Raw genomic sequence first — 21,909 nt, 5'->3', positions numbered from 1 at the left:
AGAACATAGTGTTCAGCTGATAGAAAATATGGTTCTTTCCATAATCAATTCTTTAGGTAAGATTTCTGGAAAATGATAAAATGGGAGATATTTATTAAATGATCATTAAGGCACAACTCTGAACTGTAAAAGGAACTACAGAATACAAATGCACATAGTATTAAAATAATATAACTTTTAATCAATTTTCTGACCCTTGACAAATGTTTTTAGTGAATGTATATGTATTACGGTAGTTTCTCATGAGGCAGATATTTTGCATTTCATTGTGTAATAAAATTCCGTAAACTGTTATCAGTGATTTTATTTGATTTTTTTAAACAGATGTTGACAAAGATGGGAAGCTGACTTTGAAAGAATTTTCTAAACCAGACATCGTGGAGGAGGATCCAACGACAGAAAAGGAGAGAGAGGAGGAGTATAAGGTCAGAGAGAAGGAGTTTGTGTCGGCCATTGATAAAAACAAAGACGGGGTGGCCACAAAGGAGGAAATGATGGTGGGTCTCACTCCCTGTTGGAATTTATTTAAATGTACTGTATACTTTGATTCCTCAATCAATCAACAAAGTATATCATTCCCAACTAAATTGTCGAAATAAGTTTGGAGTCTTACTCTTGATGTACTGGTATATGGTAAATTGTACCTTGACTATTTCTTTTAGAAGTTAACATGTAAAATTTTATGATCATTGATTGTTGTTCATTGGAAAAGGTAATCTAAATGTAATTTAAAATTAATATTATGTGTTATGATGTACAGGTAAATACATGTAACAACTGGATGAATTCAAAAGATCATTGAGCTGTAATGCAATCTGTTATACTTATTCATGGATTTGTTTGTAGGAGTACATGAATCCTCGAAATCCACAGCAGTCCTTGCAGGAGGCCAAAAACCTGATGTCTCTAATGGATGACAACAAGGATGGGAAACTCTCTGTAGATGAAATAAAAAAACACAAAGACGTTTTTATCAGCAGTAAAATTGTAAATGTCAAGAAGGTGCTACATGATGAGTTTTAGAACAAAGAATGATACATATCGACAGACATTTTTGTTCATAATTGCAATAATTTTTTCATTATATAGATAGACATGTACATGTACATTTTGAACACCAGTTAATACTTGTAAGTTTGATCCATTTTTCCACTTTTCTCGAGAACGAACTTTTTTGTGATGTAGATGATATTTATAATTAGTCTCTTTTTTTTTTTTTCAAATTTAAGCTTGTCTGTGATGTAAACTAATTCAGGGGGTAGATTTTATTTAAACTCATTCAATAAAACTCCCCAAAATTCATTATTATAGTAAAGATTTTTTATCAATATTAGTGACAATATATATATTATATATGTTAAAAATTAAGAAATAATATCTAAATTATTTGGACCCCTTTGAATACCCAAAATTCTTGTGTAAGAATTAAGTACTGTATACAGGGAAATATTTGCCCCCTTTTTATTTTCGCTCCTGTTGCCCTCATTATCAGTGGATGAATTTAAGACTGGGTGAATTCCAATGTCTCAGATTGTCTTTCTTTAAACACATCCTTGTCTTGGCAACTTAAAGATGGCTGAAACCATTTGCAAGTGAAAAAGAGCGAAAAATAACACTGGACGAAAATTACCCACCATACAGTATGATGATAAAGATTGATGAAATTTTACTCAATCAAAGATATGCCATTGTTTATTCTGAAAGAGATTTTGTAAGAATTTGAAATTCTCTACAATAATGTCCAGAGAAAATGCATATTAACATATGACTTTTCAATATCCCAGTGGAGCGAGGTTAGAAATTTGTTCTTTTATGCAAAGAATTGACTCAAAACTTTTTTATTGCATGCATAATTTTTTTCATGTGTGGAATGAAATTTTAGAAATGAATGTCTTTTGTGACTAGAAAATAGAAATTCAATAACCCGGTAAAAGATCTGACGCTCGTACATGCTCGCACAGAATATTCATGAACAATTGTTTTTCTTTAATTTTGTACCACATGTAGAGCGTATATATATTTTTATATATGCTGTGTTGAGCGTTTTTTTAGGAAGCAGCATATATGCCGCTACAATACCTATTGCATTTTGGAGAACAGCCTATAAATGATTCTTAGTGAACATTTACTACAATATCAAAAAAGAATTGTATGAAAGGATACAATCAATAGATGTAGACCTAAAATTCCTGTACCTGGTACAAAACTTCCATGTATCTTTGTTTATTGTTTACTCAGTAAACCCTAGAGTCAATTTTATCCGAAAACAACTACCCTTTAGTACGCACAATCAATAGATTATTGTCTTGCAGTGTATGCTTACTAATTATTTGGTTTTAGCTGCAGAACAGTTGCTTCATGGGAAATTCGATCAGGTTGACGGATGGTTTAACGGTCCATCAACCTGAATTTCCCATGGAGCTACAGTTCTGCAACAAATTTGGTTTAAATGTGTAAAATAAAGAGATCTAGACGCCTTTCAACCCTGCAGTCACTTGATCCTAGAGCCCTAGCCACTTATGTACAACTGAATGACTTATCGGTATTGTACCTTTAAAGTGTTTGATATTTGTATTAATGCATTTACATGTGTATATGGTATGTATATGTACATCTGGTTCTTTTGATACATGTATATATGTACCAGTTGGGAGCATATGATGTCATCCATTGTGTTCTGTAATGACATTTCTGTTTGTTTGTTTGTTTGTTTGTATCTTATTTTTGGGTCATGTTGCATTATGACATATCATATTAAGATATTATTTTATTATTTATTGATGTCACTGCAATGTAAGGATCATCTTTAGAATTGTTAATTACCGGTAGTACGTACAGCACATGTAGATTGTTGATACCATAGAATTGTTAGATGTCTTTCATGATCATGGAAATATATAGAAGATCTTTTGATATTAGTTTGTGGTTATAAACCAGTATCTTTATTTGATGATGTGACAGTTTTTCTGTGATGAACAGTGTGAGTTTCCTTTCTTGTTGATTTGGACTCCACTTTTTCCTTGTAATGGAGTGATTTGTTATGCCCTCACTCTCAATGTGTAGAGACTAATGTCTCTTACCACCCCATTCACTGTTATTTCTTGTTAACTGTTATTGACTCAAGGTGCATCAATCACAGGATGCTTTTTTAAAAACAGAGAGAGGTTCCATGTGACATTATGATCTTTATTCACCTATGAAATTTAGTGTGTAACCTAGTTTGCCTCCAAAACAATTGCACTGTAAGGTTACATCTCTGAGATCCATTCTGTCATTTAAAAAAAAATTCTCTTTTCTTTCTTTCAATAAAAAAATAGTGAACAAATTTCTTAAAGGAGCTGACCAACAAGTCTTATTTAGGAACAGATTGCACTGTCAGACAACATTTTAAGAATATCCCTGTTGTTAGCACTTAGCAGTATAGTTCGTCAATTATCATACAGGACAGAGATATCTTTCATATTATTTCATACAATGTATACAATGCATTTGGGGCCTTTAATTAATATTTGGTAAGAATGGAAAATAAATTTCTTTTAAAGCTTTATATTCATAGCTAGAGCACAAAATTCAATCTTTGTATGAACATGGAAAATACTTGTGTGCAATATAACTGTACCAAGTTAGTATAGCTTTTTAAGATAAAATTATTACGGTATTTATCTTGGATACTTGCACATTCCATTGCTATTTTACTGAGGTGTTTTGATCATGTTCAAGTAAAATTATAAATATTTAATAGTGAATGAAAAATATTATATTGAGTAATACTCTACACATATTTTAATATACATTTGTATATAGTGTTCTGTCCATTAATTTTATATTGCTGTATTAGTAATATGTAAAAGCACATATTTGCAATTATTTGACTATCACTTTTTTCTTAAGATGCAGAAATCCAAAATTGTTTCTTTTATATTTGTTAACTGTTATATAGGAGAATTATACGACTTTTCTTTTTTATTTAACGCTATGCTTGAAACATGAAGGAAAATTCAATAAATAAATATTGAAAATATACTAGTATTCCCTTATGTTACATCCATTCCTCTTACTTTATTATTCATTTAGGATTGTAAACATAAGTGCATGTACCAGTATTGGTACTGGTCCATGCTACCATAGAGTCATTTGCAGTAATTTTTCAATAATTTTCTAAATCAGAACATTTTTAAATGGAGTTGATCATATGTGATATTTCATAAAGTATGAATATTTTGGTCAAACCAGAGAGAAATAACAAGGTAAACTGATGTGTAACAGCTTATTTTACAATAAAAGGCAACTTGAATGTACTAAAGTTTCAACAAACACCCCCCCCCCCCCATTAATGGCCTGTGACCTTGGCCTTTCACTTTTAAAATGAAGTATATCTTGTATAATTAATTGTACCACGCAAAGCACTTGGTCCCTAAAATCAGTTTCCGAATTCTGGGGAAAGTGTAGGAACCGTCATCCATTCCGTTTTCATTTCATTCTTGGTAGTACACATATATATATCACAATTAATAACAAACGCATATTTTACTGTAATTATAAAACGTTTATTTAATACAAAATATGCAAAATAATATTTCTGCTAAATCAATTGTATTTTATATCCTTCTATAAAACACTGAAGGTCTATATATTACCCTTACACACGTACACACAATATAAATAGGTAGTCTTTTGCTCCAAAAATGCTTTTACACTGATCGATTTCAAACAAGTTGACCATGATTTTCTTTCACACTAAAGTATAATATTGATTGCACTCCCTTGAGAAAAGATAATGTTGACTTACTCATACATGTAACAAACTTCAAATATACATTAACACATGGAAATTTCTGTAGCACTATAGACTTCAATACAATACTAATACATGTAACAATATCGTGCAAGTCAAACAACTGTTAACACTACAACCTTACCATTACACACACTCAACTTTCTAATACCGGTACATGTATACAATAACTGTTCAAGCACTAGTACATGTACCTGTTGAAAGTTTTTTGAAAAAGATTGACTAATAACTCTCTTATGATCCAGGTTGAATTAAGATACCAGTGGATGAAGTCAGAGCTATTCATGAATTCTACATAATGTCACTCTCTGAGCAAACATCATTCAGACCGATAAAAATTACTAGTTTACATGTATGATATTGAATGCCAAATACAATGCTTTCTTTCCATGGAATAAAATTCTAATGCTTTATAACAACTTGTATGTAAAATATCACAAAATAAAACAACCTTGGGACTTGATCCTATAGACATTAAACACATGGAAATGTAAACCAGTTACCTTATAATTACACATTATTATATCTGCTTACTTTTTAATCATACATGTACCCAGTACATTAAAATCATGATTTTTTTCATAATATGTATGTAAACTAAAAAATTAAATTTCAAAACAATTGTGTCAGGACACTGCAGTCCCCACATTGATCAAGCTCTCTTGTTGTATCAGTAGTATGACCTCTGACCTTGGTGTTAAGGTATATAACCTTGACCTTTAAAATACTTCAATTATTAGGGACAGAATGTAAATACCGGCATGTGGGGTATTTCTACTGATTCTAATACGGCACCATTATAAAATTTGTCACAAATTTGTAGAAGTGTGTTGAATCTCATATTTCAAATGATGCAACTTACTGTATGAAACATGTACGTACTATAGGCGGTGATGGGGTTAAAATGCTTCCATTATGCATTAAATTCTCATTAACTGCTACTAAGAATAAAAAAATTCTTCATAAATAATCACTATGGGTAGCATTTCCCTGCAAATGTTGCATTACAATGACTATACCAGTGATATGAAAGACAAGTAATTACTAGGAACCTCCTCCTTCTTTGCTGGCTGATCCATCACTCCAAGAGCAAAATGTTTTAGAAATGAATTGAACACAAATTATCACCAATGGAGAGTAGGTATCACTTATGTCACCTCCCCACTGTCCTCATGGCACTGCCCTGTATATGCCACACAAGTGTCTTTTTAACATTCGCTATATCTTTATAACAGTTATCCGTACTTATATATGCCACAAGTGTCCTTTCTCACTCCCCATCCTATTTGCTGAGATTCTTCACAAAGTGGAACACCCAGTCCACCTTTGTGGACCACTGACCGTCATGGGCGGATTGTAATTGGGAATTGAAATATTTGGCGGCCTCTTCCTCCGTCTCCTCCACCGCTAGCGTCTTCCGCACGTAACTGATGTCGTCCAGGGACTGTAACTCTGGGATTCCACATGACAGCATCATGGTTAATAAGTTTATGAGCAAGTGAGCGTGTTTGCGAAGAACTAGATAAGCCTCTAAACACAGTCTGTTGAACCTTGAAAGATTAGGAAAAAAATGGATGTTATTTATTTGAAATTTTGAAAACAATTCACTGATCTGTTTTCATTCTCTTTCAACTTAAGGTACGGAGGATAATGAAATCCACATTCAAAATGTAAATCATTATAAAGTAACGTGTGATAATAACTTTGAATATGAAAAATTTAACAAATCTACATTCCAAACTAAACTGTTGAAAAGATATGAAGTATGCTTTAATAAGTCATGATCAAATATGCTAGAAGAAATGAGGGTTAAATGAAATAGGAGAGACTCACTCTCGGAAGAGTTCATGTTTAGACGTTTTGTCTGATCCTCGGACGATGACCCGCACAAAGTCCTCCGTCAGAACGAAAGGGACCCTCTCTCTGTTGATACCAAACTTCTTCTTCTTGTGGTTCAGAAAATGACCAAAGTCTATATGAAATACCTGAAGAAACACATTTATTACAATTAATGACTATTTGTAGTGGTTTACAAGGAATTAAGTACAATTTCATAGTACGTAAAGGAAAATAGTTTGCTACAAATCTCAATTTGATATATGTATATGTTAAACAGGTGGTTACAAATGTGTTTGAATCTTTGAGCACTGACTGAAAGAATTAGTGCAGATATCAAATACTTCTTTAAAATGTACATGTGAATGTTGAAATACAGTAATTTAAAAGTGTTATACCTGGCCATCCCTTGTGCACATGATATTCTCTGAATGTCTGTCTCCTATACCTAGGATAAATGTGGCTACACAGTAGCCAGCACAGGACCGGGTGAATGTTTCAATGGCTTGCTCATACCTGCAAACAAAAGGACTTTTTTATTTACATAAAGCCAGCTATGTACCACATGTTCACGTACCAGTACTTTCATTCTGAGAAATTGACTTTTGTAAAGACTTTAACAGTGAATCCTTTGTGTCTTACTTTTCTTTATTGTTGTCCTTGATCCATCGATGAAGATTACTAGAATTAATCTGAATAGCACCTGATATAGTTTTGCTCTGAATGTCCATAATAGTAAGAGCATCACGTACACATTCTATAAGTCCTAACTCTTTTCCTGTCGATAAACATCCATATGGAATCAACCTGTAATGATTAAAAACATCGAGATTTAAATTAAAATACAAGTACCTTAAGTAAATTAATATGCCCACATTTCCATAATATAAACAATTTTACCGAAACATTCCATATACCGGTACATGACAGTTATTGTAAAACTAAATATCAAGCACATGGGATATTACAACTTTGATAGTGGAAGAAATGTTGTTTTTTTTTGGGGGGGGGAGCAATTTTTCTGTCCATTTTTGAACAGCCATCAAATATCTTGCAGTCTGTCAGAGTACCTTAAATCCAGCCCTTCCTCCTTCCAGAGGGAGTCCATGACCCTCAAAAGTTGCAGTGTCAGCATATCTTGCCTCAGATCTACAAGACAGACAGTACATCAAATTTTCTCCACTGACGTTATGTTTTCCATACATTGTATCATGTTTTTTGAAAAAAAAAAACCTATATATAATTCTTAAACTAATCTACGATGTACAAAAGAAGAAGACTGAAAGACTTTATGAATGTAGAAAGGTCTAAAACATTGTATACACATGCACACTTGTTGTTTATGTCCATGAAATACAAAATCTTACCATCTCCATTTTTGAAAAAGAATTTGAAAGACAGGAAGTAGATATCTGCCATTGGATCAGCGTTCTGCCACACCAGCTTCAAGGGTCGCTTAGCTGACTTCATCACCTTGCAATCAGCAGCACTGTTTATAATAAACAAAGATCATTTACCACTACACTATTAATTGTGCAAATCCTGATCTCAAATACACATGCACAGATATCTGAGGTGCCTCTCACCTCAAGTCTCCGAGTCTGTTGCTATTGTTGAGGGGGGACAGGAAGTTGCGGAGCGCCTCGTGGTAGTCTGGCTGCTGTAGCTGTAGATGCAGGTGCTTCATTTGTTCTATGTGATCCTGTGTGAACAAATGAATCACATAATTACATATAAAATTCAATAAACATTGATATTACTGCATGATTTTGAAATACCCAATTCTATGATTCTGTAGTTTCATCAATATTCGTTGAATACCGATTTTCATGGATTTCATTGTTAAGTTGATCCAAGAAATTAAATGTTCATTGAAGTGCAATTACTATTTGTATTGACAGGGTCATTGGCCACAAATTTACGTATCCTTGAAACTGTGATTTTCACCTCATCCACGAAAATTGATACCCTAGCTTGAATATTAATGAAACCACAGTACTGGTATATCATTTAAGCCATATCATTATGTTTCTAAGAAATGCAGGCTCCATTCCTTACATTTCTGACATCCATTTTCAGAGCATCTGTTAATTTGGTAAGTTTATCCAGAGCTTCCACCTGCCTGGTCAAGACTTTGAGGTAAGGCCCTAGTCCTCTACAGAAAGCCTCCAACACCAGCCCAAACCGTGTCCTTATAGCAGGCTGATGCATTTCAGATCTAACAGAAGTGAAAGGAAGATACAGTGGTGTTTATATTGAAACTTGCTGGAGCCAACAGGTCAAATTTTTCAGATTTGAAGGGGCATAATTTTGTGAATAGATTTGTTTTCAAAATTAAATCTGACATTTTAGAACATCATTATGATTTATATGAGAGGTACTGTGCATGATACTCACTTGAGATGCCAGAAGAAGGACTGTCCAATTTTCTGATTCATAAGTGCTTTCTTCAGCAAAAATCTGGTTATTGTATTGTCTAAATAGGGCTCAAATTTTAATGCCTGAAAAAGAAGTCATAAATAAAGAACTCCAACTATTTTGATTCTCTGTGTAAAATATATGTAAATATTTACTGGTAAACTGCAGAAAAAATATTGTACAATGTTAATATTCACCTCCTATTAAAAACTACATAGATGATATCTATCATATTCCATTAAGGTATTTATCAAAAAGTTTCCGTGAAAATTTTTGTCATTTTTGGGGGGTGAGAGACAAACCTGAACAAGCTGTAGTAGATATCGTTGTAGTTTTTCGTCAGTCAATTTTTGCTCCAGACATCGAACAGCAAAGCTCCGAACATGAGGGTCAGGAAATGAACAATCCAGTAGCTCTAGGACTACCTCTGGCTCCAAAATCGGCCATTTCTTTAGTAACATGTACATCTACAATCACATTTAGTATTTACATTAAAAGTTCAGTGTACTGTGTTTTTTTATGTTAAGCAGTAGTTCTTTGTTTCTGGCACTAGAACCCTAAAATAGGATATCAATTACACATTGTATTTTAAAATATTTCTCCCATGTATGGTACCGGTACATAAATATTTCTTTATAACAAAAGGAAATCCAACATGCACTTGTACATCTAATATTGTGAAGACTGACACTCCACAAAAAATTCAGTTCCCCCATCGCATCCTTCTTGTCATAACTACCTAGTTTTCTATCTGCCTGTTTACTGAAAGCACACACAGGCACTCTAGCATTTGATAACCACTGGAGTAAGCAAGTCGTATAAAATACCCCAGTGTATGTATTCTGTTGAAAAAGGCACTTACTTGAGCAACATTTTCTCTGTCATTCCATCTCATGGCTTGTAGAAGTTTTGGCAAAGATTGTGGAAGAGACATACAGAACTCCCTGAAAGGGAAAGTAACAATAATGATAAGGCACTAAAACAGCAAACACCTGAAATGCAATAAAGTCAAAAATGAAAAATATTTTTAATTTTGAATTAGTCTGCAACGAGTTACCTACCTTTGTTTCCACAATGTTTCTTTTTCCTGATATGAGATTTCGGCCAATGGATCTCTCTGTACCACTTCCCTTATAGTCTCCTCATCCTTCTGTCGCATGGTTGGTGTCTCCTATTAAGAATAACAACACGAGTCACTTGTCAATCTTCCTTAGTCACATGTTCAAAACAGACTATGAACCCTCTTTAAAATAATCTTTGCTTACTTGTTTCCTGAGAATAAAAAGCTTACCAGTAGATGTGATCTTCTTTCTTTAGTTGTCAGAAAATGGGCCAGCTCTTCGTACTCGTATTCTTGAGGGTGCACCACTGGGAAAGCAAACCTGTCGAATTCTATCTCCAGGCAGGCAGTCTCCTTTTCATCTGGGTTAGATCCTGAAACAAACAGTCTTGTTTGGAAACATCTACATATGTATATGAACCTATTCTTGTTCAAGTTACATAGCAACCTGAAGATGCATGTTACTTTATTATGGCTTTTTATACAAGAAACAATGGCAATCCTGATGTACAGTAAAACACAGTTATGGCAAAGTCCTAGGGACCAGTAGATTTTCTTTGCTATATCTGTAACTCGTTATTTCCATATAACGTAATTATCAGTTTGTAAATTTGTTTTACTTATGTTTTCTTCCATAAAACTACAATTTACGTTCATTGAAACAAAAGTTAAAATGCATTCTTGTGAAACCTAAAATAATTGGATTGTAAATTGAGGGGTGTATGTGGAAATAAATTAATTCGAACTACGATGTTTATTGGTTGAAACTATAAAAAATTTATTATTAAGGATTAAAATTTCATTATTTATCACCTCTACGAAACTCAAAATCAATTCGCTATATCTGTAAATTCCCTATATCATTATTTGTTATATCTGTTAAATTTTGCAAGGATTTGTTGAGAGATTTGCCAGAGACTCCACAAAACTTCTCTATATCTATGTTTGTACTGAACAAGTTTTACTGTATTTTATTCTCATTCTAAAATACCAGTCATGTGGATTGATAATTTTTTTCTCTCTTTTTTCCCTATTCCGTCTCTCTACTCTTTCTTTCTCCTAAAATTCTCACACTTACCTGGAATTCCAATTGGATTTAGAAGTTCATCCATTCCCTGAGGCATGGGCCAAAGATTCAAGCTGACTTTTTCATTTAGAAGTCTATCGTTGAAATCAAACAGCTGTAGATTTCCCCAGGCTAGGGCAAAGGTCACCTATAACAAAAATAACATGTTACTTTACATGCACAAAAAGTTTAATAAAGACACTCAAAAATAATTCAATCAAACATGTACTAATTGAAACCTCTACAGTAGTATACACAAAAGTATATTAAATACTTTGTATGTCTTAAAGAAAACACATTTTCTTTGCCATTCATAGTTGCTTAACAGATTACAAAACACTTGACTGTTCATTGTGATAAGGGAGAGAACTCTGACCTTCCTGTTGCGCCTGCGGTTGACGGAGCAGATGGACAGACAGAGCCTGGCGCTGCGTGGGATGTCCATCATGTTGAGGAACTCCAGCCACTCGTTCCATCGCGGATTGTTGGACTCCACTTCCTTGGTGACCTGCGCCTCACACAGAGCTTCCGTTCCGTGATAGATACCAGCTTTCACATAAATCTGCAAAGGAGATCATTTCTTAGTAAGTCTACTAATATCATACACATGTACATGTATAACAGTTTAATTGGCCTTGTCTCAATCCATCCCTTTCAGCAACATATTTTTCATCTGCATTTATAAAGAAACTAACATAACCCTACCTTTCCTGCCTCTTTGACGTTGACGTATGTTGCACAGTTTATTTTGATCCTGATGGCAGCGTTAATTTCCCAGAGAGAGATGGTTGGCTGGTTGTTGATGTCCAGCAATAACTGGTGCCCTACAAATCAGACAAGAAGTTATCAATCTAATTAATCTATGAAAATAAGAACTCAATCTTACACTTAGCTCATCTGAGTGACAATTCCATTGTTACTTTTATTTTGAACTCCTATATTTTCTTACATAGATCTAGGGGTGGGTGGGTTTGCTTTTTTGTTTTTAAGAATAGCCTCTCTTAGACCCTTAGCTCATAGGTCAAATTAGAAAAAAAAACCAGACCAAAACTATAATCTCCTGTAGTTGGGGTAAGTAAATGTATATCGAAGACTAGAACTTGGTGGTTGGTTACCTCTTTGTGAATATGATGGCATTTGGAAGTAACACTCTGGGAGCGTTGCATAAATACTTTCTTTGGTCAGAAGCATGAATTGTGGGATTTTCTCTAAGGCTATACAATCCCTGACATACTGAAAACAGAGACAAAAGAACATGTTCAAAGAGCAAAAGAAGACTTTTGGTAAATAGTTCAAATCAAGAAACATGAACAAAACATCAGTTAAGTATGGTGTGCTAAGAAGGGAGTTGATAATTGCCAACAATCATAATAAATACTAAGTCTTCAGTGTACTAAACAGATTAAGAATTAATACTCTACGTAAACATATTTTGATGACTCTTGTTAATTGATGTTGTATTCATAAATCCCTATTTTGATATTTCAGAAAACTCCATCTATTCTATTACCCACCCTATACTGACTAATTGGTTTCTCTGCCAGCAGAAATTCATCACAGCCACACACTTTGAGAGCGTAGGTGCTTCGGTAGCTTTCTATCAGGCCTTCCACCTGCTGTTTTGTGATGTCCATCAGACGACCCCTGCGTCTGATGACCTCCGATATGACGTCGATGGGCCGGGCCATGTGTTCCACTCTGACGCTGAATTTGTTCCTGTTTCCGTCGTCGGAGACAATCCATACACAACATACCACGTTTCCCTCTGGAAATGTCAAATACAGAACTTGTTTACTACATTACCACTGACAAATTCATTGTTTCTCTAATACGTAGTATTGCAATGTTTAACTTATCTAACAAACTGTCTCACTCTTTTGTATGCTATGGTATTCCACAGAAAAAATAATACAGGTGTATAATTTTTTTTTTTCTTTCATCAAACTTATAATGAAGAAATATTTGTATTAATAACTGGGGAGAAAAATAAGGACAACATATTTTTCCCTGCAGGTATCTTCATTTCAGTTCAGAAAATAAGAAATATATTACCTATTAGCAATTTCCTGTCATATCTAGGTGTGATTAAAAATATGATGACAATTGGACAACCATGCATGTTTACAAATTACAAGTTCTAAGACACGAACCATTTTTTTCTAGCTTTTTCTTCAAATGGGGAGGTAGGTCTACATGGGATTCGAGGTCAGGAGGATAGGCATACAGCGCGGCGCTCTGTTTACTGGTTATCTGCCGCTGTTCTAGGGCGTCGCGACACATGTCAAGTGCTGTCCTCCGAAATGTCATCACCTCCAAATCCTTCATATCATCAAAATCACTGGTCGGAATTCCAATAGTCATACCTGCAAATTGTCAAAATCAATTAATATTCTCTTCATTTACAAAGGATTAGGATCCAAGAATATTCGCATACAAATTCCAAAGAATCATCTTGGCAAAAAATCCAACATCAGACATTTTATACACTGAGAGAGAGATAACCAAAGAGCAGAGATCATGGAAAATAATTTAATCCTAAAAAACTGATGCAAATTCACACCCATAAAGAATATACTGAAATAAATTCACGCAACACAGCCAATTCAAGAAAATACAATAAACATCCAAAGAACAAATGAAGTACCTATTTCATAGTTAATGATTTTTTCTTCTCTGTTCCCGATGGGTTCAACCACTTTGAGCACGGGCATGAATAGTCTGAGATCACACAGCCTTCTTGTCTCGTCATAGAACTCCTCACTCTCGGCGTCCTGAGTGATACTCACAAAGATGTAGGACCCCTGATCCCCGAGCTTATGACACAGAGGGTAATTTCTGGCCTCGGCCCATAGCTGGGCTTTAATCCGCTCCAGAGTCTCATCTCGATTCACCATTAACTTAAAAGATTTTTTTTTATTTGTTACTACATTGACAACATCCATTTTTTATGTACAAAGTTTTGCATGAAATTTTTACTACATTGGCACCTATTGTATATGTTTGGTATTTATGTGTTTGGATAAGTTGTAAAAATAAATTAGTTTTGAAATGTTTTGCTCTAAATTTAGATTTCTAAATAAGGTATTACCGGTAAATTTATCATTAAGTTAACACTCCATATTTTACAAGAAGTATCAGCAATTTTCCAAGTTCAAAAACTTAAACATTAAACCTCAATATATACTAACAGGCATAAAAATGATGCCAAAAGAGCAAACAAAATTCTTGTAGAAAAAATAACGGTGTAGGTCCTACACATAATTAGGAAATAAGAGATTTCTATATCTGATGGACAGAGAATATAAGAGATGAATCTACCTGTATTAATACACCGTTGGGCATGAGACAGTCCACCATCACCTGGGAGGGCATTAGGTGGTGGCCCCATAGCTCCCCTGAACTTGGTGGCATTATTCTGAGGAGGAAAAAATAATGTTATTAAGATATCACATGCATGTGTTGCCAGTGACATAAACTCTTAAATAATGTAATATCCCCCCCTCTGGTTACCCGAAGACTATGTATTTGAAAAATCTCAAAGCTCTTATACAAATAAACAGCACATCAAGAGAAGAAAGTGAATGAACATGAAACTTATTTTTACCTCCTTAATGATCCATCAAAATGAAAGTAGCAAGAAAATTAAGAAAATAAATTTTTTTTTGAAAACAAAGAACAAAGAACAGAAAACAGAACAAAGAAAGGATTACTAAAATAAATCAAATTGTAATACAATGAATACTAAATTGGTAAATGTATTTTGTAATAAAAGCTCAGAGATATATCTTTTTCTTCTGCCGACCTCTAAAAAACAATTTCAGCTGTATCCTTTTACCAAATGCATATACCCTTAAAATCATGTCCCTTACCTTTGTGAATTTAATTGCATATTGTGTCATGCATGATGTACTCAGGTATGTGTACATTTCCATTTCCCCATAGACCAAACTTAGGAGTATTTCATTACTATGTTTAAAAACATCCTGACTCAGTTTAAATATCATCCGATTCAAATGAGAAATTGGATTGGATATATTTCAGTTTTTTTTAACCCAGCACACCTTGATCTTTTGAACAATAAAGTCATCTTAATCTTTTCAAAAGATTTTTTATAGCCAAGTATATAAAATGTGCCGGGTAGTAAAAGATTAACGCGTACCACATTTTTATTGCGGCTTAAAAAATACAAACAATTCCAATTTAAAATACATACCTAGAGTTGACCACTAATCCCAAAAGTTAGTACTGTGTGACTTTTACACACCTAGTTTATATCAGTTTCTCCACAGAAATGGCCAAATTAAATAACAATCACGGGAAAAAATAATAATAAACCTATTGTTTTGATAGATCTGCAATTCACAAAATACAATGAGAATCTGGGCAGCTCAGTATTAACATTAAATGTCCTGAAACACAAACTGTCCGTGTGTATGCAGACCCAGTAGGTGTGAGGATTTAAAGTACCGGTAGTAAGAAAAAAAATATATATACACCAAACAAACAAAAATAACCGATGCATACATTATGTATCATGACTTCGAGCCGCTTTGCGGGTTTGTCTCTAGCTGGGTTCATTCAGTATTTTCACCAGATTGTTGTGCATACTAATTGATTTGAATCTTACGAGGCAGCGGTAATTTGTACAGATGACATATGGAGAGAGTCATTTTCAACGACGACAAAAACAAACACGTCAATCAAAACACACATCAGGAAGTGAAATTTCACACAAACATGTTCAAGCATTGATCTTTGGATGTTAATCTGATAGGTATTTGTTCATTGACAAAATCGCTATCTTTGAAAATTAAAACTTTTTTTTATCCTTTGATATTGGCTCTCTTGTTACTTAACAATATTTAAAAAAGAATAGTAACAACAACGACCATCTAGATATTTTTTTTTAAGGAAAATCATTAATAATAAACAATGAAATTAAATTATAATTATTTTTTAAAATAATTCGAGGAAATGTTGAAGCCAAAAGAAAATCCATTTCAAATTCTCGATTTAAATATAGGTAAGGAAGGTAAACAACATGCATTGTTAACATCAGGTATATCTAAATAGAAATAGACAAGACTTACTTCTTAAAGGTTACAACAAAGACTTGATGGTTGCCTTGGCTAACGAAGATCTGATATCATCTATTGTTGCCTCTCACTTTACTACTTCACGTCTTGTTTACAAATTCAGACATGCTGTCTCTAACGTATTTGTGGAAAACGTAGTTTGTAAACAACATTGTTTTGCTCTCCATTGAAATCGACCATCCCTTGACTGGGCCTTAGCCCCCCTGTGGTTTCTGAAAATTGCATCACTGATTCGATGAAAAATGTGTTTGGTCAGAAACGTGTTTAACTACCCGTTCACAATAGCTGGAGTATAGAGACCCAATTTCTCCCAATTTCTTGATGGAAAACATCCTTATTCCATCAAAACTTTTTTTTTAATTGCTTGACAAACAAGTATTAGATGCCTTAGTTTTCCAAGTCGATAATCAATCAATTTTAATCCAGTCACAAATACTGGTATTCTCTGCTAAAAAATACATTAAAAACAGCTTATTTTTACCATGTAATCTTTGTTGCGATAACTTAATTCTCCTCCCAAAATTTCATTGCCTTATTTCTGTTATCTTGAGAGTGCTGGGGTCTGCAGAGGGTGTACTTTTTATTAATGTCAACAATGACTTAGGACTTTTTTTAAAAAGAAAAAAAAATCTCCAGAAAAACAAATCATGAATTTAATGTGTTATTGCAGGTATCCATGAAAAATTGATTATCATGTAAATTGCATTCACACAATCTTGACTCCGTGCTGCCTCTGTGATAACAAAACATGTTTGGGGAATATTTTTTTTTTGCACTGGCAATCAATTCATTAGAGCTGTCAAACTGTGAATCAATTAAACTGATGTGGCACTGCACAGCACAACATCAATATTCCAGTTGTCACGGTATGTAAATCTGGCTTTTTGTTTTTCCCCTAAACCGCATCAGATTAAGAATCAACAACGCAAAAAGAAAAAAATAATACTGAAGAGACTGTCCCTGAACCGTTTTGCAGCAGTTAATGTTGGCTCATCCGGCAGTTAAAATGCACATTGCAACTGACAAAATAAACCTCAAATTTCAGCAAACCTAAAATAATATAAAAAAGGACTTTGAGCCTGGGTTTATTTTATCCTTTCTTTAACTTTATATACTGTAGATTCCTGATTTTCCGTGAGTACGATGTACCTGTACTTAATTCTATGGTTCAACCGTATATGCGTCATTTTGCAAGAATATGAAATTAAGAAAAACCAAAATCTTAATTATAGTTTCATTTAGTTTACATCTGTCTGAAAAATAAAAGGGTGATTTTAAAATCCAAGAAATGTTCTTTTCATGATTTTACGTGGATGTTAATTCCTCTCATTAATTAGGAATCTACCGTTGATATACCACCATGATGGGTTACTTTGGTGAGAGTACATATTGGCTATTTTAAGGGGTAAATTTTTAAAAATCAAAGTTTACATAACTTTCACAATTATTGATTTTGCCATTCTTATCAATCTGCCATTTAAAATTACTCTATAAAAATTATGAAAACACTGTAACTGCAAATTTCAAAAATGTCTATGCATTGAAGCCCATCCTTACCTGTACATTTTATGGTATTAAGCGTCATATTCAGTACGGTACTTTTTTCCTTATGTATCAAATAACCACAATTACAATTTCAACGAGTAAACAATCTATCATACATCAGGTTTTAATTACAGTTTCCTGCTACAGAAAATGGACAATTTTTCAGAATATATGCCTGTTTATAAAACACTGTAACAAATTTGCATATGAAGTCTTCCTAAGAAACATTAAATCCATTTTTTTGAAAATAAATTTCATTTCTATACTTCTTACATCCACATATATATATATATATATATATATATATATATATATATATATATATATATATGTATATGTATATATATATATATATATATATATATATATATATATATATATATATATATATATATATATAAGTATATATATATATATATATATATATATATATATATATATATATATATATATATATATATATATATATATATATATATATATATAATACTTATTCTTTAAAGAAATAAATCCTCTCTCTATCCCTCTCTATCTTTACCTCTCTCTCTTTCTCTCTCTCTCCCTCTCCCCCCCCCCCCCCCCCCCCTAGTATTTCTAAAGGTTATCTAATGTAAAAACACCACCTGTGATCTAGTTAGCTATCAATCATCTCTCAACAGGGCACAAAAGAATTTGCATAATGCATGTCAAGTTTAAAAACATAATTTTAAAAAACACCATTTCATTTCAGACGCAACAACAACAAGTACATCTTAATTAAGTTGATCAAATGAGTAAAAATTCTAAAATAGAAAAATTGATGCGTAAACATCCGTCATTTATTATGGAAAAAAAATTTGCATATTTCTAAGGAAAAAAGATTAAATGACTCTGCACTTTGAATCTTGTTTTTTTCTGCAAAAATCAATTACCGATAGTAGTTGGTACTGCAGCAAAGTTTTAAAAAAATACATTAAACTTACGATTTATTGATACTAATAGCTTGTCAGCAGTAAAAGGAAACTGTCAAGCATAATGAAGATATTTCTAGTTTCAAATTACCTTAAGAAAAATATTGAACTCCTAACTTGATCGAGTCTGATCAATATAAACATTGCTTCAAGGAAGAATATTTCTGGTTGAAACAATCCACTGCATAATGAATAAAATTCAATTTTTTGAATTAATATTTGTGCCATATTTAAATCATTCATTCTGTATAAGTTCAAACATACTGTTTTATTGAGAAAAAAATATGTACACCCACAGAAAAATCTGAGTATAGCTTTGGAATTTTTGCAAATATTACACTTTATCAATAATAAAACACTCAACAGTCAACACACATACATGATTGTATTATCTGGTAATAATATTCATATGAAATATTTAATACAGTTATTTTTAATCATGCTATTAAGAGCTACCTTATAAAAATATAAGTGCGTTTTTATGTTTTTCTGTATGAATACACTGAAAAATTTTAAACATTAATCCTGATCCACTCTTAAAATTTGTAACATAAAAAAACATACTAGCAGTCATTTTCAAATAAGGAGTCAATTTTGTTTATCAAGTAGAAAATGTTATTGACATATATGATCAACAACAGCTGTTGGCCAAATCAACCTATCCCATATTTACTGACTTTATAGTAAACGTATAATCTGTTCATATTCGCATATATGTTGTATCTAATATTTCATACTGTATCAAATTCTTACCAAATCTTGCAGAAAATAACTTATAACATGGTTGTTTACATTACTACAAGAACATTGATAACATATGACAGATGTTGACTTACTTTTATACAAGGCCACACATTATATGTACAAATACTGCTACCGGTATAGTTAATCATATATCTGTAATATCTACACTGTATGTTCATAAGGTTTCATTTCAAATGTTTCAGCTGTGCTAAAAGTTTTATGGAAAACATCAATGAGAGCATGCTTCTGTTCTCATTTGTCAACTTCAAAACCCAAATATTTTTGTCCTAATCAACCTTATTTACAAGAGAGGGCTGGAAAGGAGATTTTATACAGTACAATGTTTTACATTATGCTTTTATTGATTTAATGAAAAAACTAGCTAAAATGGTTACTAAAAAAAATTCTTGAGGGTGAGAAGTGGGGGCACATTTCATTTTCAGAAAATCTTGAACTTTTTATCCTTATACCAATTTTAATTGTTCTTTTCTGGTAGGTATGTGTATGTATCAACAAAAAGTGAGGGAAATAGAAATACAAGAGTCAAGACATATAGTACAGATGTATATCAGTCTTTTTGTTTGGGGTCTGTATACTGTTACTGCTTGTATGTTATTTCTTCCTTTATATTTTTGTTTTACGTTTCCCATGCCATACTGCTTAATCATATGTGTTAACTGTTTCTATTTAGTGACAGTGCTAATAAATTTCAACATTTAAAAAATAGATATGAAATTTATAGGGTACAACCTGACCCGAGACAGCTTAACAATTATTACATGTATGAAAATTTTACTTCAATGTTTCTGGTGTGAACAAGTAATGACTTGAGCAGGAGTTTGGTATGTACACATTGATTTGATAGTTGATACCCTAAAATCTTCAAAAAAAATTCACTCAGAGGTTCGTATTTAGTCATATAGATTACATACATGTGATAAGTACCGGCGGTATACACAAAATATACCGTTTTTTCAACCCCATTCACTATGTACTGGCGGGATACCAAAATTCAGGAAATATCAAAATTTGTATAGTATTTTGAATTTCTCGCTAAATGCTGCCATTTTTCTCTCATTCTCGCTGGTAAGACACTGGAAAACATCACCCGTGTTTGACACAAGACTAATCGATACTTGTGTAGTGGACACAAACTGTCGAGTGTGAAGGTGTGAACTACCAATTGGGATAATTATCTTGCCATAAATTCATATTAAGATACCCCTTTGGGTAGCTTTGTTTTTAAAGGGGTACTAATATGTTTCGTGTTTTGATCGAAAAAAATTTATCCAACTTAAGAAAAATGCATGAATCTGCCCCAGCTCTACGTGCGTTATATATACGATGATTTAACATTTTACCCATAAATTATGCTGAATTAAATGATATGGTTGTGAGTTTTTATGTTCAAAAATTTATGTAAAGTTGCATTTGCTGTTGTATTTTAACATTGCTGTGTATATATATATATATATATATATATCAGTAATATATGAGAACAAGATGTTAATTGGAGACATCAACTCTCAAGTTTTACTATATAAAGTTGGTATACAAACTATCATCTAAACTTGCTCAATTCATATGATTCTTGAGAAAATTGTGATTACAAAACACAATATGAAATTTTAAAGCTTAGACAACTTTATCACAACATTCAAAATAAGACATTTGCGACAATATGCATTTGTTGGTTAAGAAATAAGGTGCTTTATCAGAAGAAATTAAGCAATAATATGTACGTTTTTTTTGTACTGTTTTTTGATGGGCAGTGTACAGTTTTTCACCCAAAGTCCAGTTTTTTGTCTCTTGTACAGCTTTGTGGTCTTTGACTTATCACATGTATACATGTATATGATTAGCTTATAAAGAGGCATTAGTAAACATTACAAAATGTACAAAAGTTACAAAATTACAAAAATTTTCAGCTAAACTGAACTTAATTGATATACCTATCAAAGAACAAGTTTTATCTGTATACCATGTAGTCTGGTCACATTACATTGTACATGTACTGTCCATGTAATTTCTATAAAAACTGATGTGTCAACAATGCAACAACCGAGAACAAAAGCCACAAACAGCTTTTCCATTGAGATTTCCTTAATCCATACTTAAACATGTATAAAAAAAAACAAGAACCTACCTGTGATCAAGCGTTTCTCAACAAATTCATTGAGATATAGAGCAAAATGTGTATGATGTTAATTTTCTTAATTTGTTCATCCCACCGGAAGTGCTATAATACTAAAGTCCTCAAAGGAGATCAATTTTTCCCGTACTTCTTCTGTTAAAAGAAATAAATACATTCTTTTAAATATTTTTTCCAAATACAAATCATCTGTTGTAAAATAAATAATATCACTTCATTATTGAAAAGTATCCATCAAAAAAATTTA

At 32.7% G+C, this 21,909-nt stretch overlaps 2 protein-coding genes across 5 annotated transcripts in view; one reads left to right on the top strand and one right to left on the bottom strand.

The window, feature by feature from the left end:
- The window catches only part of LOC128190121 (45 kDa calcium-binding protein-like), an 8,184-nt gene extending 6,136 nt beyond the window's left edge, over positions 1-2,048 (top strand). The window contains exons 4-6 of the mRNA XM_052862032.1: positions 1-56; positions 325-497; positions 847-2,048. The exon at positions 1-56 is cut by the window's left edge and continues 103 nt beyond it. Of these exons, the coding sequence (XP_052717992.1) occupies positions 1-56; positions 325-497; positions 847-1,023 (406 nt within the window). The 3' untranslated portion in view covers positions 1,024-2,048. The remainder of the gene's footprint in view (positions 57-324; positions 498-846) is intronic.
- A 2,477-nt stretch (positions 2,049-4,525) lies between these two features.
- LOC128188793 (phosphatidylinositol 4,5-bisphosphate 3-kinase catalytic subunit alpha isoform-like) lies at positions 4,526-21,751 on the bottom strand. Of its 4 annotated transcripts, none has more exons than XM_052860060.1 (22): positions 21,657-21,751; positions 14,494-14,590; positions 13,820-14,072; positions 13,326-13,538; positions 12,690-12,940; positions 12,291-12,408; positions 11,881-11,999; positions 11,552-11,737; positions 11,188-11,323; positions 10,341-10,483; positions 10,111-10,220; positions 9,912-9,993; positions 9,352-9,516; positions 9,029-9,132; positions 8,690-8,849; positions 8,218-8,333; positions 7,999-8,120; positions 7,702-7,780; positions 7,274-7,438; positions 7,030-7,147; positions 6,629-6,780; positions 4,526-6,345 (listed from the first exon to the last, which is right to left on the bottom strand). In XM_052860060.1, the coding sequence occupies exons 2-22, from the start codon at positions 14,584-14,586 to the stop codon at positions 6,078-6,080; spliced, it is 3,153 nt and encodes a 1,050-aa protein (XP_052716020.1). In that variant the 5' UTR covers positions 14,587-14,590; positions 21,657-21,751; the 3' UTR covers positions 4,526-6,077. The 4 variants fall into 4 exon arrangements, with proteins under 4 accessions (XP_052716020.1, XP_052716022.1, XP_052716021.1 ...); XM_052860062.1 differs by lacking the exon at positions 21,657-21,751 and adding an exon at positions 16,266-16,870; XM_052860061.1 differs by lacking the exon at positions 21,657-21,751 and adding an exon at positions 15,389-16,003.
- Between the last annotated feature and the right edge of the window lie 158 nt (positions 21,752-21,909).

The sequence above is a fragment of the Crassostrea angulata genome, chromosome 6 (genome assembly GCF_025612915.1).
Source record: "Crassostrea angulata isolate pt1a10 chromosome 6, ASM2561291v2, whole genome shotgun sequence".
Taxonomy (NCBI): Eukaryota; Metazoa; Mollusca; class Bivalvia; order Ostreida; family Ostreidae; genus Magallana; species Magallana angulata.
This window is presented reverse-complemented; position numbering and strand designations above follow the sequence as displayed.

Bases quoted from the DNA above. Each gene is read 5' to 3' on its own strand.
- LOC128188793 (XM_052860059.1), bottom strand. From the start codon at position 15,064: ATGCAATTAAATTCACAAAG. The intron at 12,409-12,689 runs GTGGGTAATAGA...CTCTGTTTTCAG, and splicing joins AACCAATTAGTCAGTATAGG to TATGTCAGGGATTGTATAGC. The intron at 6,781-7,029 runs GTATAACACTTT...GTGTTTCTTCAG, and splicing joins TGTGCACAAGGGATGGCCAG to GTATTTCATATAGACTTTGG.